At 41.4% G+C, this 15,520-nt stretch overlaps 1 protein-coding gene across 1 annotated transcript in view; it reads right to left on the bottom strand.

Moving 5' to 3' along the window:
* LOC140139326 (uncharacterized) overlaps positions 1 to 15,520 on the bottom strand; it is a 244,697-nt gene that overhangs the window by 66,488 nt on the left and 162,689 nt on the right. Inside the window, exon 10 of the mRNA XM_072161107.1 lies at positions 283 to 405. Coding sequence (XP_072017208.1) covers positions 283 to 405 — 123 coding nt within the window. The remainder of the gene's footprint in view (positions 1 to 282; positions 406 to 15,520) is intronic.

Below are 15,520 nucleotides of genomic sequence, written 5' to 3'. Positions count from 1 at the left end.
AAGTAATCCTGATACTTGTACTCTGCAACATAATACAATTAAAACTCAATAACGCTTGAATACATTTAAATTGGCTTTCCTTGTCAACATAATGTGTCATGTTTGACTGATCACTTCACAAATATTGGTACTGAAATGAATTTGTTTTGAAAACTTAAAGCAATCATAGTTGAAAATTAACGACAGGATTGCACAATTTCCAAAAAGTAGTTTGACTCACATAAAAGTGACAATTTTTGGAGAAAAAAAATAGAATGGTTGAATGACACAAATTAGACTTACCTGTGCATGTTACTCCATCTCCACTGTAACCGTCATTACATGCACATATGAAGGAACCAACGGTATTAGTGCAAACAGCATTTGCGTCACAGTTATCAGGACTTACAGCACACTCATCAATATCTATACGAAAATGTATGAAATAAGTCATAAATTGAATAGTCATACGTAGTGGTATAAATCATATTAGGAGAAATTTTTAATTCAACACACCATAAAATTTGATCGCTTTTCGGGAGCGCTTTCACAATACCAACTGCGTCCTCAACCGCATGTTATGGCTCTGAAGGTTTGACAACCTTGGATGACGTCACACTAGTTGTGGTAGATGACGCTAAAGGTCTTGTCCTCGTCCCCTGCTGGTCTTGGGTGTGAGACCATCTCAATTTCGTTTTGAGAACTCAAAGTAATCGTGGTTGAAAATATCAATAGGAATGCGCCATTTCCAAAAATTGTTTTGACACGCGTATAGGTGATAACAATGATTTGAAATAAATAGTGTTATGATATGGCACAAAATATACTAACCTGCGCATGTTACTCCATCGCCACTGTAACCGACATTACATGCACATGTGAAGGAACCAAAACGGGGGATATTGGTGCAAGCAGCATTTGCATCACAGTTATCAATACCCAAAGTACATTCTGTATGAAGTATAAAACATTTTCGAAATGGACCATTAAAAGTGGATTTTTGGGTGAAAATTATCAAATGTATGAAAAGTGACGCATTACGCTATATGGAAAAAATGACACTAATAGTGATGCTGTTTTGGTAACATTGTCAGTAATGCGTATGATATTAATAATGAGGTGTGAAATTATTACTGTTTCCTTCGGCAACTGCGGTTCGCTCTACGACAAGCAACAGCACGCCGATATTTCAAAATCAGCGAACAAATGTTATTGGTATAATTATGATGATAGAAATTACTTATCATACGCATAGGTTTAATGCGCACAAAGGCTATTTATAGATTTTGAGGAAAAAATTGTGCCAGGTCTTAAATGTAGGCTTGAATATAAGCATCTGCCAAGATTGAGAAAGATTCTGCGCTTTTATTTACAATTTAGGTTCTATTCTGAAATGGGATGAACAAAGTGTATAGTCTTCGTGGTCCAGTAGCTCAATGATGATGATGATGATGATGATGATGATGATGATGATGATGATGATGATGATGATGATGATGATGATGATGATGATGATGTCTACCTTCAGGCCTCTTGTAATATCTACTTATGGTGTTCGTACTGTAGGTCAACAAGGGAAAATGCATCTGCTATTCATGGGCTGTGCTGATGCAGGTATTGACATTGCCGGAGTTCAAGAGCGTCGTCTCATTGCGCCAAGCTGAACTGATGGCCTTTGGTCGGATGGTAGGGGCTGGGTTTTAATAGTTCTGCTACCAAGTAAAGGCACGGAGGAGTTGGTCTGGTCATGTCCAAGTACATTCACAGATGTCTTAAGAGTGTTGAAGCTGTTTCCGAGAGGATACTATTTGTAACATTCCACGGCAACCCTCAGCTTAGCATCACTGTTGTATATGCACCCACTGAGTGCTCAACATCTTCTGAAAAGGAGGAATTCTATTCATCCCTATCTGACCACCTGGATGGTATAAAAAGACACAAAATCCATCTCATCCTCGGCGATTTTAATGCCAGAATAGGAGCAGATAGTCATCTTTCTCATCATTGGGTCATTGGTCCACGCTGCTGCCGTGGTTCAACCAACGACAATGGTGAGCGTTTGGTCAACACTTGCCAGGAGTGCAATCTCGGACCGGCCCGGATGAGATTCCCCCAGCCCATGAACCGTCTCTGGACTTGGACCTATCCAGCTGGATCAACCCATGCACAGTTAGATCACATACTAATAAACAGCAGGTGGGTGAACTCTTTCCGCAGCTGTCGGGCATACAACTCAGTAGACGTGGACTCTGATCATCGTATTGTGAGCATCCGTCTGGATGCCAGTCTGCAAACCAGCAAAGGAAAACCTTGCAAGAGACCAAAATTCAACTGGAACAAGTTGCAAGACCCTGATACAAAGAAGGAATTTCAGCTAGAGCTATCAAACAGATTCCAGGTCTTGAGCATGGATGACACCACACCCATCTCTGATAGGTGTGGGACCTTCGAAACAGCGGTTCGTGAAGTTGCTGCGGAAGTTGTTGGAAGGCGGGAACCGTGCGGACTGTCGGGTTGGGTGTCGGGTGCGACCGTCGGACTTGGACTTGAAAGGGATGAGGCCAAAGGGCGGTGCTCCATTTCGGGGTCTCGTCGGTCTGGAGAGGGATGGAGGAGCTTGAACACCGGCCTTGACAACTCTTGTGAATCTAATGGGCTTGCTACCCTCAGTGAGCGGATGGAGGACCTGGGGCTAGCCGACGGGATGGGGAGTTGTGCCACCGCCTGGAAAGTCGTGCGCTCGCTTTCTGGGAGGAGCTGGGGGGTGATGGTCGGGGGAGAGACGGATCGGTTCCGGCCAGTGGCCATGGGCTGCTTGAGGAATGGAAGGAATATTTTAACTCGCTCCTTAACAACGACAGTGGCACAGCAGAACTTCCTGCACCAGCTGTTGAAGATCTTCCTATTATCACTGAGCCCCCAACTCGTGGGGAAGTGGTCGGAGCAATAGCTGCCATGGAGACGCTTCAGGGGGGGTGGCATGATTGGTGTGATTCTCGAGTTCTGTGTGGGGGTGTTCTCGGAGCTGAAGCCGCCACATCGGTGGGTCACGAATGTAATCATTCCTCTGCCGGAGAGGGATGGCCTCTCTCTCATGGCGGGCTGCCGTGGTATTTCGCTTATGTCCATTGCCGCGGAGGTGTACAACGGGATCCTTCTGGACGGGATCCGACCACACCTTGATCCTCTGCTGGGAGGCAGCCTGGCGGGCTTTGGATCGGGTCGCAGCTGTGCTCAACAAGTGCACATTTTGGGGAGGATCATGGAGGGCTTCAAGAAGTGCCAACTTTCCTTGGCAGTCACTTTTGTGGACTTCAAGGGGGCCTTTGACTCCATCGGCAGGTCCATCGTGTTTTTGGTGCTGCGGCATTGTGGGATGCCAAGGGTTGTGGTCGGTGCCATCCGGGTGCTCTACGGGGACTCCAGTGGTGCCGTTGTGGTGGATGGCAGTATCTCAAAGCCTTTCCAAGTAACAACTGGAGTTCTTCAGGGCGATGTGTTGGCACCATTCCTGTTCATTATCCTGGTAGACTACCTCCTGAAGAAATCAACTTCTGGAATTGACGCTGGAATTGTTACCTACCCACGTCTGTCAAGCAGGTAACCTGCTAGGATGCTGAATGACCTGGATTTTGCTGATGATATTGCCCTGCTTTAATCTTCCATAGCCCGGGCCCAGTCGCAGCTTACTAGGACTGCGACTGCAGCGGCAGATCTGGACCTTGTCGTCGGCGCACCTAAGACAGAATATATGACTGCAAACTGTAATGCCCAACCAGCACTTGAAGTCTATGGTAGTACCATCAACCATGTCACAGACTTCAAGTATTTGGGTTCCAAGATGGGCTCTAGTGTTGGAGACCTAAAAAGAAGAAAAATTCTAGCCTGGGCGGCTTTCTGGAAACTGGAACGCCTTTGGAGAAGCCCGTCCCTGCCAATCGAAACAAAAATCAAGCTGTTTCAGACAACATGTGTTACTGTCTTTCTGTATGGGTGCGAGTCATGGGTAATTACCAAGGACATGGAAAACAGGATCAATGCCTTAGCAACATCTTGCTACAGAATCATGTAAAACATCAAGCGTGTGGATCGGATTCCAAATGAAACCATCTACAACCTGACCAACACCACTCCACTGGTTGCCAGAGTCAAGTTTCATCAACTCAAATTTCTTGGCCATATACTGCGTCTTGAAGATGGCGAGCCTGCGAAAGAATATGCCCTTTATATTCCACCACATGGGAAGAGGAAACCGGGATGGCCGCGCACACTGTACTTACAGTATGTCCAGCACCTCCTAGGAGATACTGAAGGGATGCTGCAGCCAAACAAAATTGTTTCGCTTGCCCAAGATCGCAACAGTTGGAGAAAGCTTGTAGTCGCCTGCTCCGCAGCCGACTGATGATGATGATGATGATGATGATGATGATGATGATGATGATGATGATGATGATGATGATGATGATGATGATGCCATCATCATGCTATTATGATACATTTAAAAATAATAAACATGATGATAGTAAAATGGAATAAGTGGAAACATTATTCGCTTATCAAACATTTTATAATCTTATTCTCATTTTTGTCGCTGTATTGAGATTTTATTTTTGAAATTTTTGAGTATACGTAGCTTCTTACTACAATATGTAGTGCGGTCCAAGAGGTCGTCAAGTATATCTTTTTCCCAGTTATGACGCATGGCGAGTGGACGTGGGTCATCGACAAACCACAATTCGCCGTCTTCATATTTGACATCCTTTCTTTGACATGTTTTGCCACGTATCGGTGCAACCACGCCATGGCAAAAACACATTTCTGCAAATGGTAGAGACCATCTCAAGGCGCCGCCTCTTGAAGGATCTGGTCTTTTTTCCAGAACGCAAAGGTGGCTCTGCACCACACACAGATGAGCTGTAAATGAAAGAAATATCAATTCGAAACCAAAATCTCCATATTATATTAAATATATCACCTTATAATGTAAAATTATGGTTTAGCAGTTTCATCGCCAACTGTAAAGCGCTTTTTAAAATTTGTAGGGAAAATATATGCAAGTAGAAGTAATGTTAAAAATATGGAAGTGCATGAAAAGAAACTTGAATTCTAGTCACATTCTGTTTGGGATATTCATTGTGTATTATTTTCTAACATACCTAAGCTGTAGACCAGCCTAAGTATACATTAGGGGCTGTGCAATAATTATGGAAATCTAAAATGGCAGGAAAATTGAAATATTTAAGTATTTTCGTACTGTTTTCCTGATCCATTATAAAGCGATTTTTGAAAATACGTCCCGTGAATGTATGTGTACCAAAATCGCTTCCCCCCCCCCCCACGTGTTTCATAACCACTTAGGTTTGTGAATATATTTGTTTTAGCTATAGCCAGAAGTATTTATTTATATTTGTACTTGCTCATGTAGCATGTTGTGCAATTTGTATTACACAATTTGTTGCCGTTCTTTTTTATGATCATTTAAGTGCCTAAAACGGTCTAAAATGAGGCTATAGCGCCCTTTCCAGCCTTCTCTAATATTAATCTCCATAGACTTTACATGTCAATATGAAAAGGTCCATAAAAAATGAATGGCAACAAAATATGTAATAAAATTTGCACAAAATGCTAATTGAGCAAGTACGTATGCAAGGCACTCGTTTAAGTGAGGGGGCTATACGAAATATTTTTTTTGTATTGTATGTACGATCTTTTCAAAAATATGGTGCCCCCCCCTGCTGCCAAAAATTGTTTCCCCTCCCCTTTTGGGTTGACCAAAAATTATTGCTCCTCCCCCACGTGGTGCCCTACAGCTCATAATTATTACATGAGCCTTAAGACAACAAATTGATAGGATCTGGACAACAACTATTATAGCCAAGGGAGAGAGGAGCAACGGAGGAGAGCTGCCGCCTCATCCAATGGAACACCCCAAACCACATCTTTCCTCCCGTGGGATGCTTCGGGTCCGATTTTTAAAGATTTTGAGCATTATGCATTTTTTGCACATTGTTGACTATATGTGACCATTATCGTCAAATTTGACACCCCTCTAAAAGTTAACTTCTCCTCACCAGCCATCAAGCTTTCCCGTACGTTTCCCGTTGCGAAAGACATAGCGTTGTGTGTTCTCGGGTGCGATTTCGGTTCTGAGCTGCAATTCCCTCTTAATTGATAAACTTTCTTCGAAACAATAATCTGGTGTGGCCTTTTCCACACAAAGCTAATCTCATGAGCAGAAAAACACAGCCAAGAAGCACCAATCAAAACGGAAAACGTTAAACCAAAATCAAAAACTCAACATCTGTTACAACGGAATAAAACATCCGAAAAAACATTGGACTATTATACGGTACTTTAAATGGCTCAGGTTTGGCCTGGTCAGTTCCAGAGACCCCCATTGGCGGCTGATCAGTTCCCAAGATCCTCTTTTTACAGCCGATCAGTTCCCTAAAGCCACTTTTTTGACCGGCCGATCAGTTCCCTAGACCTCAGCTTCGAAACTGGCCGTGGCATACCCCTACCAAAAATAAATGAGTACCCCCCTCCCGGGCTTAAAGTATCAGATTGTCGAAAAAAAGACTTAAAGTATTGGAGTGTCGAAAAAAGACTTGAGGTTTCGGAGATGTCGAAAAAGAATAAAGTCTCGGACATGTCGAAAAAGAATAAAGTCTTGGATATGTCGAAAAAGAATAAAGTCTCGAATATGTCGCAAAAGAATTTCGGATATGTCGAAAAAAGCCGTGTGTATCGGATATGTCGAAAAAGGCCGTAGGTATCGGAAATGTTAAAAAAGGACATAATGCTACTAATGAAAGAGCAATACCGCTGAATATCTGAGCTGTAGAATGAAATTTATGTTTTACTTGCACCAATTTGATCCAGACTGATTATTGGCACAAACTATAAAAACACAAAGAAATTAAAAATGGATATTTTTATCATGAAACCCGTAATAGCTTCAAACAAAGGCATCTTGTTCAAAGCACTTCGCCCTACTCAATTAATCTGTCGAAACCTGCTGAAACAGGACAGTTATAATATTCTGACTGCAATGAATAAAATGCGAATTGTGACAAAGAAGTACATTCATTGTAAGATGTGCATCATTAGACATCCATTTGCTATAGCATTAAATACGTTTAAAATATAATTATAATAATTATACTCTCTTTGTGATACCGCGTGCTATTACCAACAGCCGTGCTATATGATATTAGTCCATTGAAAAGTACAATAAATTATTGTGCCAATTTCACTGAGCGTCTACACAAAACTATAGATTAATTGTACATTCGCAGGTTGTTTTTTGTCTCTTTGGTTTTGTTTGTCTCCTATGTACCGTGATTTTCATCACTTCCAGTGTACTTTTGTAGTTTGCTTAAAGTTACCTTTTTTCAGAGTCTTGGTTAGCAGCGACGTAGCTTGCGACACCATCACGGCGTCTTCATTCAGCGTAGTGTTTACAATCCTCCGGTCACATGACCACCCGAATTACATGGTCACATGTAAACACTACGCTGAATGAAGACGCCGTGATGGTGTCGCAAGCTACGTCGCTGCTAACCAAGACTCTGAAAAAGGTAACTTTTTAAGCAAATGTCAAGAATGACAGAGTCCAATATCAGTATCCATGCTGCTACTTTTGTAGTGTTTTCCTGCCACTTCTGTGGGCTCTGAAATGGGCAATTTTTGGCCATTGAACTTTGTCTGTTTTGTGCCTACATTTATTTGGTTGTTTGGTTTATCATGTCTGCTTATGAGCACAGTGATTTTCATCAATTGTTCTAGTGCATTTTGTATTCCCATTGATCCATGTTGTAATTGCAGGTTTAGCACTTGGAACTGGTGTTTTTTGGCTATCGAACTTTACCTACTTCTTATGCCTACATTTGCAGTTTTTGTCCCCCTCTGCTTGCTTCTCCACGTCACGTTGGTGTACCTTGCTCCTTTTCTTTCCAGTTGTTCATATTCAAGGTGTCCTCTTGAATTATTAATTTATTGATCCTTGATGTGTTTTGTGTCCTCGACCGTTAGATTCACCATTACCAACTTTTTTGCACATCTATCCATTATTTCGCGGTGTGTTGTAAGTGTTGAAAGTTAACTTTTTGCACAATTGTGTTAATGTTTTGAAGGATTTCAATGGGACTTGTACACAATGACTCTTGGTTGCATTGACATGTGTGATGTCAACAGGTATGCGGTCAAAGCGCTTCCGATCACTTAGGCCAAATTAAGAAAAGGTTTCTCTCAAAGCTCTCCAACTCTGAAAAACTAATGCGAAATGCGGGTTTGTTTGGTTTTTCCAATTTTTTTTTCAAATGTGAAAAAACCTCGACTCGAAGTTCTATTCTACTGTATGAAGTGTTGTATTGAACAATGCTGCTATTGTATTGAAGTGAAGTAACGCATCCATACATCTGTCAGTGTCGAGCCCTTCACTTTACAAGTAGTGGTTATGCCGAGGTTGCCGCCGAATACGGCAACTCTCACGACCGGATGGCTCTCACCAGACTAACCCACAAAGCTCATTGATTTTTGGTGCATCAATACACGGGTTTGCCCCCGATAGCATTTCCTCTAAGACCTTCTGGAGTGATCTTGACCGGCCTGTTTAATGTAAAAAAAACCATTCTGTGCCGCTGCCTTTAGAGGTTGCTTCCACATAAAGCTCTACACTATAGGTGACAGTCAAAGTATGTCGCAGAAATTATTAAAAACGTATTCAGCTGCGTATTTAAAAAAAATAATCCAGGAGGTGTAAAAGAAATTGTCAAAACGGTATTTCGATCGTAATTTTTACACTTTTTTGAAGAAAAAAAAGGCATTTTTTTGCATAAACTAATGCCCGCGGGAGCTTTGAGATAATTAAACCTTTTTTGGCCTTATATATCAGGGATTACGCTTTGAACGCGTGAAAAGAAATCCCTTTAAAGTATTTTTAGGTCTTTTGGAAAAATGTATATCTTTAGTACGAAATGACGACATTTTCAAATGACGGATGACTTTTCCTCTCAGCTACATAAACTTTAAATATACATATCATTAGATTTATAAATTTTACTTCGAGGACTGTTAAATTTCAAAAATATCATAGTTTAATAATTTACTATAAAGTTTGTATTATATAGCGAATTTCAAAAAATCTAAATTATTTGATATCATCAGAACATTCCTCGTATTTAGAATGCAATTTGAAGTGTCTGATATTATTAGTTATCCCCTGTTTGTTCATGCAATACGAAAAATATCACTGGTTTGAGGTCGTATCACACGAGGCCGCGGTAGACATGAATTTAATATAGGCCTATTATTGAAGTTATCTGTTTGACCATATCTTGTTGTAAGATGAATGTCAATAAAATCTATTCTGATATTGGCCTAAACAAATAAATAGATAAATAAATAATACCACAATATTCTAAAATAATCACGTTTTACTCAAACCTCTCCCATGCATAAATCCAAAATTTAATTTAATTTTAATCTTAATGCATGCTTTTACAATTTCCTGTCATACAACTACCGCCTGACCATGCAATACGGCGCGCCATTGCCAATGCGCGACGCACAGTTAGCGCGCGACGTGAGGCAGCGCGTAATTATCGTCTCTACCGCATACGCGATTGGCACGGTTACAATACTCCGCTAGTAGGCAGACACATTGGTTGCCGGCGCTGATTAAGAGCTGATTAATACGACTATATATTGTACGGTAATTTATGAAAACTGAACGATACGGAATTATATTATTTGCCTATTAATCAATGAAATGTCGTTATTCATGTCTACTGAATGATAAGTTCTCATGACCAACAAAAAATACTGTGCAAACGTTGCTATCCGATCCCGTAAAGCAGGAGCTATTTTAGGAGAGGATGGTACAATGGAGATTACGCATATAACGATTCATTTATGACCTTAAGTTACATGATTGGACAGTTGACACTTTTTAAATTATAAAGCAATGTTTAATCTGCAAACAAACTTTCAAAATACTCAATCGACTTTTTTTTATCACAGAACAAAAATCACTCACGAAATGAGTACAAAACATCTCCCAACTTTCACTAATAGAAATCGCCCAAATAAAAAAAAAAGCAACTTGGCCCATGCTGAAGGCCTAAAAAATGAGTTTGGGGTACAGCACTGCCGTCGAGCGCTTTGCTCACTTGCTAAACATTAAAAAAACATTAAAAAACGTTTCTAAAATGTGGGCACAATCTTATCGTAAAATGCTTTTATGTAAATATATATCTTATAATATTTGTCAACACCTAAATAACAGTACAATCGAATATTTTGTAGCAAGTGTTTTAAATGTTATGAACACATTTTATGCCTTTCCCAACATTTAAACGTTTTTTGTAAAACATTTTCTATTGCTCGGATGGCATTAACCCGGCCCCAACTCAACACAAAAGTTGGTAACTATGCGTGTTACCAAATATCGCGGAAAGGGGTAATTTTTTACCAGCAGCGAGGACCGCGAAATCCGAAATCGGCAAAATAGGGGATATTAATTCGCCGAAAATTAACCGCGAAGGCAAAATACATGTAGGGGGTACTTAATTCGCACTGTCTATGAAAATTGTATAAAAGGGGTACTTGTGACAATCCGGTAATTTTATGTGAATATTGAGTGTCATTGAAAAGGGGTGTTTGAAAGAAAGAAGTTCTAGTTATTGAAACTCACAAATGTTTGGCCAACTTTTGTCCTCGATTTTGCATGAAAAAATGGGTTAATTTGATGAAAAATCATTGCAAAGGGGTCTTTAAATGATTTGGTAACACGCATGGCTACTAACTTTTGTGTTGAGTTGGGGGTGTATTTTGTGACATTCTATCAGTCATCAGCTAAACCATTTTGATTTCTACATCTGTCTTAGAAATATATGTACACTTACCTGCGACGATGATGGCCAAAATAAAACAAGCACCCAATTCCATTGTAATGATTTTGCGTTTATCCAGTTATAGACAAATCTGCAGATCTTTATACAAATCTTTAGTATTGAATAACTTTCTAGAAAGGTGGATTGATCAAACTACGACTGCATATAAAGCGGAATATTCCTAGAAGTCTGTCCTTTTCAGACACGGAGACACAAGTGATATGATCAAGTGCAAGTGGTCTCTTCATCTGTAATCCAGCGCAGGTGCCTAAAATGTAACAAACATGACGACCAATTGAACCACTGCTACGTGGCACGTTTCTGTTTGATCACGCAGGGGTGCTCCCGTTAACAGATATCGGGGAAAGCTCGGATCTGCTCCTAAGAAGAAATGTGGAATTATTAGGACACCAGAGTTTCATGACATGTGACGTTGAGAAAAAAACCTACTGATATGGGGTGACATGAAGTAGTTTCAACCATTAATATGGTTTCAGCTGCGCGGCTTACTCATCTAGAAACACGACTACATCATTGGCAATACGAGTGAATAGGAGTGCCCCTGGAAAGCTTACTCATCTAGAAACACGACTACATCAGTGGCAATACGAGTGAATAGGAGTGCCCCTGGAAAGCTTACTCATCTAGAAACACGACTACATCATTGGCAATACGAGTGAATAGGAGTGCCCCTGGAAAGCTTACTCATCTAGAAACACGACTACATCAGTGGCAATACGAGTGAATAGGAGTGCCCCTGGAAAGCTTACTCATCTAGAAACACGACTACATCAGTGGCAATACGAGTGAATCGGAGTGCCCTGGAAAGCTTACTCATCTAGAAACACGACTACATCATTGGCAATACGAGTGAATAGGAGTGCCCCTGGAAAGCTTACTCATCTAGAAACACGACTACATCAGTGGCAATACGAGTGAATAGGAGTGCCCCTGGAAAGCTTACTCATCTAGAAACACGACTACATCATTGGCAATACGAGTGAATAGGAGTGCCCCTGGAAAGCTTACTCATCTAGAAACACGACTACATCATTGGCAATACGAGTGAATAGGAGTGCCCTGGAAAGCTTACTCATCTAGAAACACGACTACATCATTGGCAATACGAGTGAATAGGAGTGCCCTGGAAAGCTTACTCATCTAGAAACACGACTACATCAGTGGCAATACGAGTGAATAGGAGTGCCCCTGGAAAGCTTACTCATCTAGAAACACGACTACATCATTGGCAATACGAGTGAATAGGAGTGCCCCTGGAAAGCGTACTCATCTAGAAACACGACTACATCAGTGGCAATACGAGTGAATAGGAGTGCCTCTGGAAAGCTTACTCATCTAGAAACACGACTACATCATTGGCAATACGAGTGAATAGGAGTGCCCCTGGAAAGCTTACTCATCTAGAAACACGACTACATCATTGGCAATACGAGTGAATAGGAGTGCCCCTGGAAAGCTTACTCATCTAGAAACACGACTACATCATTGGCAATACGAGTGAATAGGAGTGCCCCTGGAAAGCTTACTCATCTAGAAACACGACTACATCATTGGCAATACGAGTGAATAGGAGTGCCCCTGGAAAGCTTACTCATCTAGAAACACGACTACATCAGTGGCAATACGAGTGAATAGGAGTGCCCCTGGAAAGCTTACTCATCTAGAAACACGACTACATCAGTGGCAATACGAGTGAATAGGAGTGCCCCTGGAAAGCTTACTCATCTAGAAACACGACTACATCATTGGCAATACGAGTGAATAGGAGTGCCCCTGGGAAAGCTTACTCATCTAGAAACACGACTACATCATTGGCAATACGAGTGAATAGGAGTGCCCTGGAAAGCTTACTCATCTAGAAACACGACTACATCATTGGCAATACGAGTGAATAGGAGTGCCCTGGAAAGCTTACTCATCTAGAAACACGACTACATCATTGGCAATACGAGTGAATAGGAGTGCCCTGGAAAGCTTACTCATCTAGAAACACGACTACATCAGTGGCAATACGAGTGAATAGGAGTGCCCTGGAAAGCTTACTCATCTAGAAACACGACTACATCATTGGCAATACAGTGAATAGGAGTGCCCTGGAAAGCTTACTCATCTAGAAACACGACTACATCATTGGCAATACGAGTGAATAGGAGTGCCCCTGGAAAGCTTACTCATCTAGAAACACGACTACATCAGTGGCAATACGAGTGAATAGGAGTGCCCCTGGAAAGCTTACTCATCGAGAAACACGACTACATCATTGGCAATACGAGTGAATAGGAGTGCCCCTGGAAAGCTTACTCATCTAGAAACACGACTACATCAGTGGCAATACGAGTGAATAGGAGTGCCCCTGGAAAGCTTACTCATCTAGAAACACGACTACATCATTGGCAATACGAGTGAATAGGAGTGCCCCTGGAAAGCTTACTCATCTAGAAACACGACTACATCATTGGCAATACGAGTGAATAGGAGTGCCCCTGGAAAGCTTACTCATCTAGAAACACGACTACATCATTGGCAATACGAGTGAATAGGAGAGCCCCTGGAAAGCTTACTCATCTAGAAACACGACTACATCATTGGCAATACGAGTGAATAGGAGTGCCCCTGGAAAGCTTACTCATCTAGAAACACGACTACATCATTGGCAATACGAGTGAATAGGAGTGCCCCTGGAAAGCTTACTCATCTAGAAACACGACTACAGCATTGGCAATACGAGTGAATAGGAGTGCCCCTGGAAAGCTTACTCATCTAGAAACACGACTACATCATTGGCAATACGAGTGAATAGGAGTGCCCCTGGAAAGCTTACTCACCTAGAAACACGACTACATCATTGCAATACGAGTGAATAGGAGTGCCCCTGGAAAGCTTACTCATCTAGAAACACGACTACATCATTGGCAATACGAGTGAATAGGAGTGCCCCTGGAAAGCTTACTCATCTAGAAACACGACTACATCATTGGTAATACGAGTGAATAGGAGTGCCCCTGGAAAGCTTACTCATCTAGAAACACGACTACATCATTGGCAATACGAGTGAATAGGAGTGCCCTGGAAAGCTTACTCATCTAGAAACACGACTACATCAGTGGCAATACGAGTGAATAGGAGTGCCCTGGAAAGCTTACTCATCTAGAAACACGACTACATCAGTGGCAATACGAGTGAATAGGAGTGCCCTGGAAAGCTTACTCATCTAGAAACACGACTACATCATTGGCAATACGAGTGAATAGGAGTGCCCCTGGAAAGCTTACTCATCTAGAAACACGACTACATCATTGGCAATACGAGTGAATAGGAGTGCCCCTGGAAAGCTTACTCATCTAGAAACACGACTACATCATTGGCAATACGAGTGAATAGGAGTGCCCTGGAAAGCTTACTCATCTAGAAACACGACTACATCAGTGGCAATACGAGTGAATAGGAGTGCCCCTGGAAAGCTTACTCATCTAGAAACACGACTACATCATTGGCAATACGAGTGAATAGGAGTGCCCCTGGAAAGCTTACTCATCTAGAAACACGACTACATCATTGGCAATACGAGTGAATAGGAGTGCCCTGGAAAGCTTACTCATCTAGAAACACGACTACATCAGTGGCAATACGAGTGAATAGGAGTGCCCTGGAAAGCTTACTCATCTAGAAACACGACTACATCAGTGGCAATACGAGTGAATAGGAGTGCCCCTGGAAAGCTTACTCATCTAGAAACACGACTACATCAGTGGCAATACGAGTGAATAGGAGTGCCCTGGAAAGCTTACTCATCTAGAAACACGACTACATCAGTGGCAATACGAGTGAATAGGAGTGCCCCTGGAAAGCTTACTCATCTAGAAACACGACTACATCAGTGGCAATACGAGTGAATAGGAGTGCCCCTGGAAAGAATATAAATATAAGATTTTTCAATATCGGCTATAATGAAAGTACGATCATGATTGATTAGAGCTCGAGTTTAGTGAAAATTGCCTCCTTAAGTGCTTGCTTTTGCCTCAATGTCATTTATCATAATGACATACGTATACAATAGACCTATTTCATACAATATTGCTTTATAGGAAACGTGATGATTTCGATTAGCCTTTTTTTTTCAGCATAATGACACCCCTCGTATTTCACAATAAGAAATAAAGAGCCATTTAAGAAGAGTGTGAAAGGTGAAGCAATCGGGAAAGTACACTTCGACTATACACATTAGTCTCCCTTGTGGCCCATAGGGTAAGCAAGTGTTGATTGACTTTGCATTCATTCACTATCCCAAGCATTAAAAGATGATGAACGATGCATGACGGTATGGTATCTTTTCTTCCATATTCTGGTGTATAATAATAAGCATAATATTAATAATTTAGCAGATTCGTTATCTGGAATGCGGAGTATGTGCCCAAGAAACTTAAGCTGCCGACATCATACAGGAGGCTTGGTATTGGTCATGACATAGACAGAGGCATATATATTTTTTTTTAAATGCCCCTATCTGTGCCCAGCGTCCTCTATAGTTTTGATACAATAGAAAGCGAGCAAACAATGACTAAATTGCACAAAATTTGATACGGCGATGGTACTTTGGGAGCTTACATTTAGGCTGAAGCAGAACT

Source organism: Amphiura filiformis, chromosome 18, assembly GCF_039555335.1.
Source record: "Amphiura filiformis chromosome 18, Afil_fr2py, whole genome shotgun sequence".
Lineage (NCBI taxonomy): Eukaryota > Metazoa > Echinodermata > Ophiuroidea > Amphilepidida > Amphiuridae > Amphiura > Amphiura filiformis.
The sequence above is the reverse complement of the archived record's forward strand: the minus strand, read 5'-3'. Positions and strand labels throughout refer to the sequence as shown.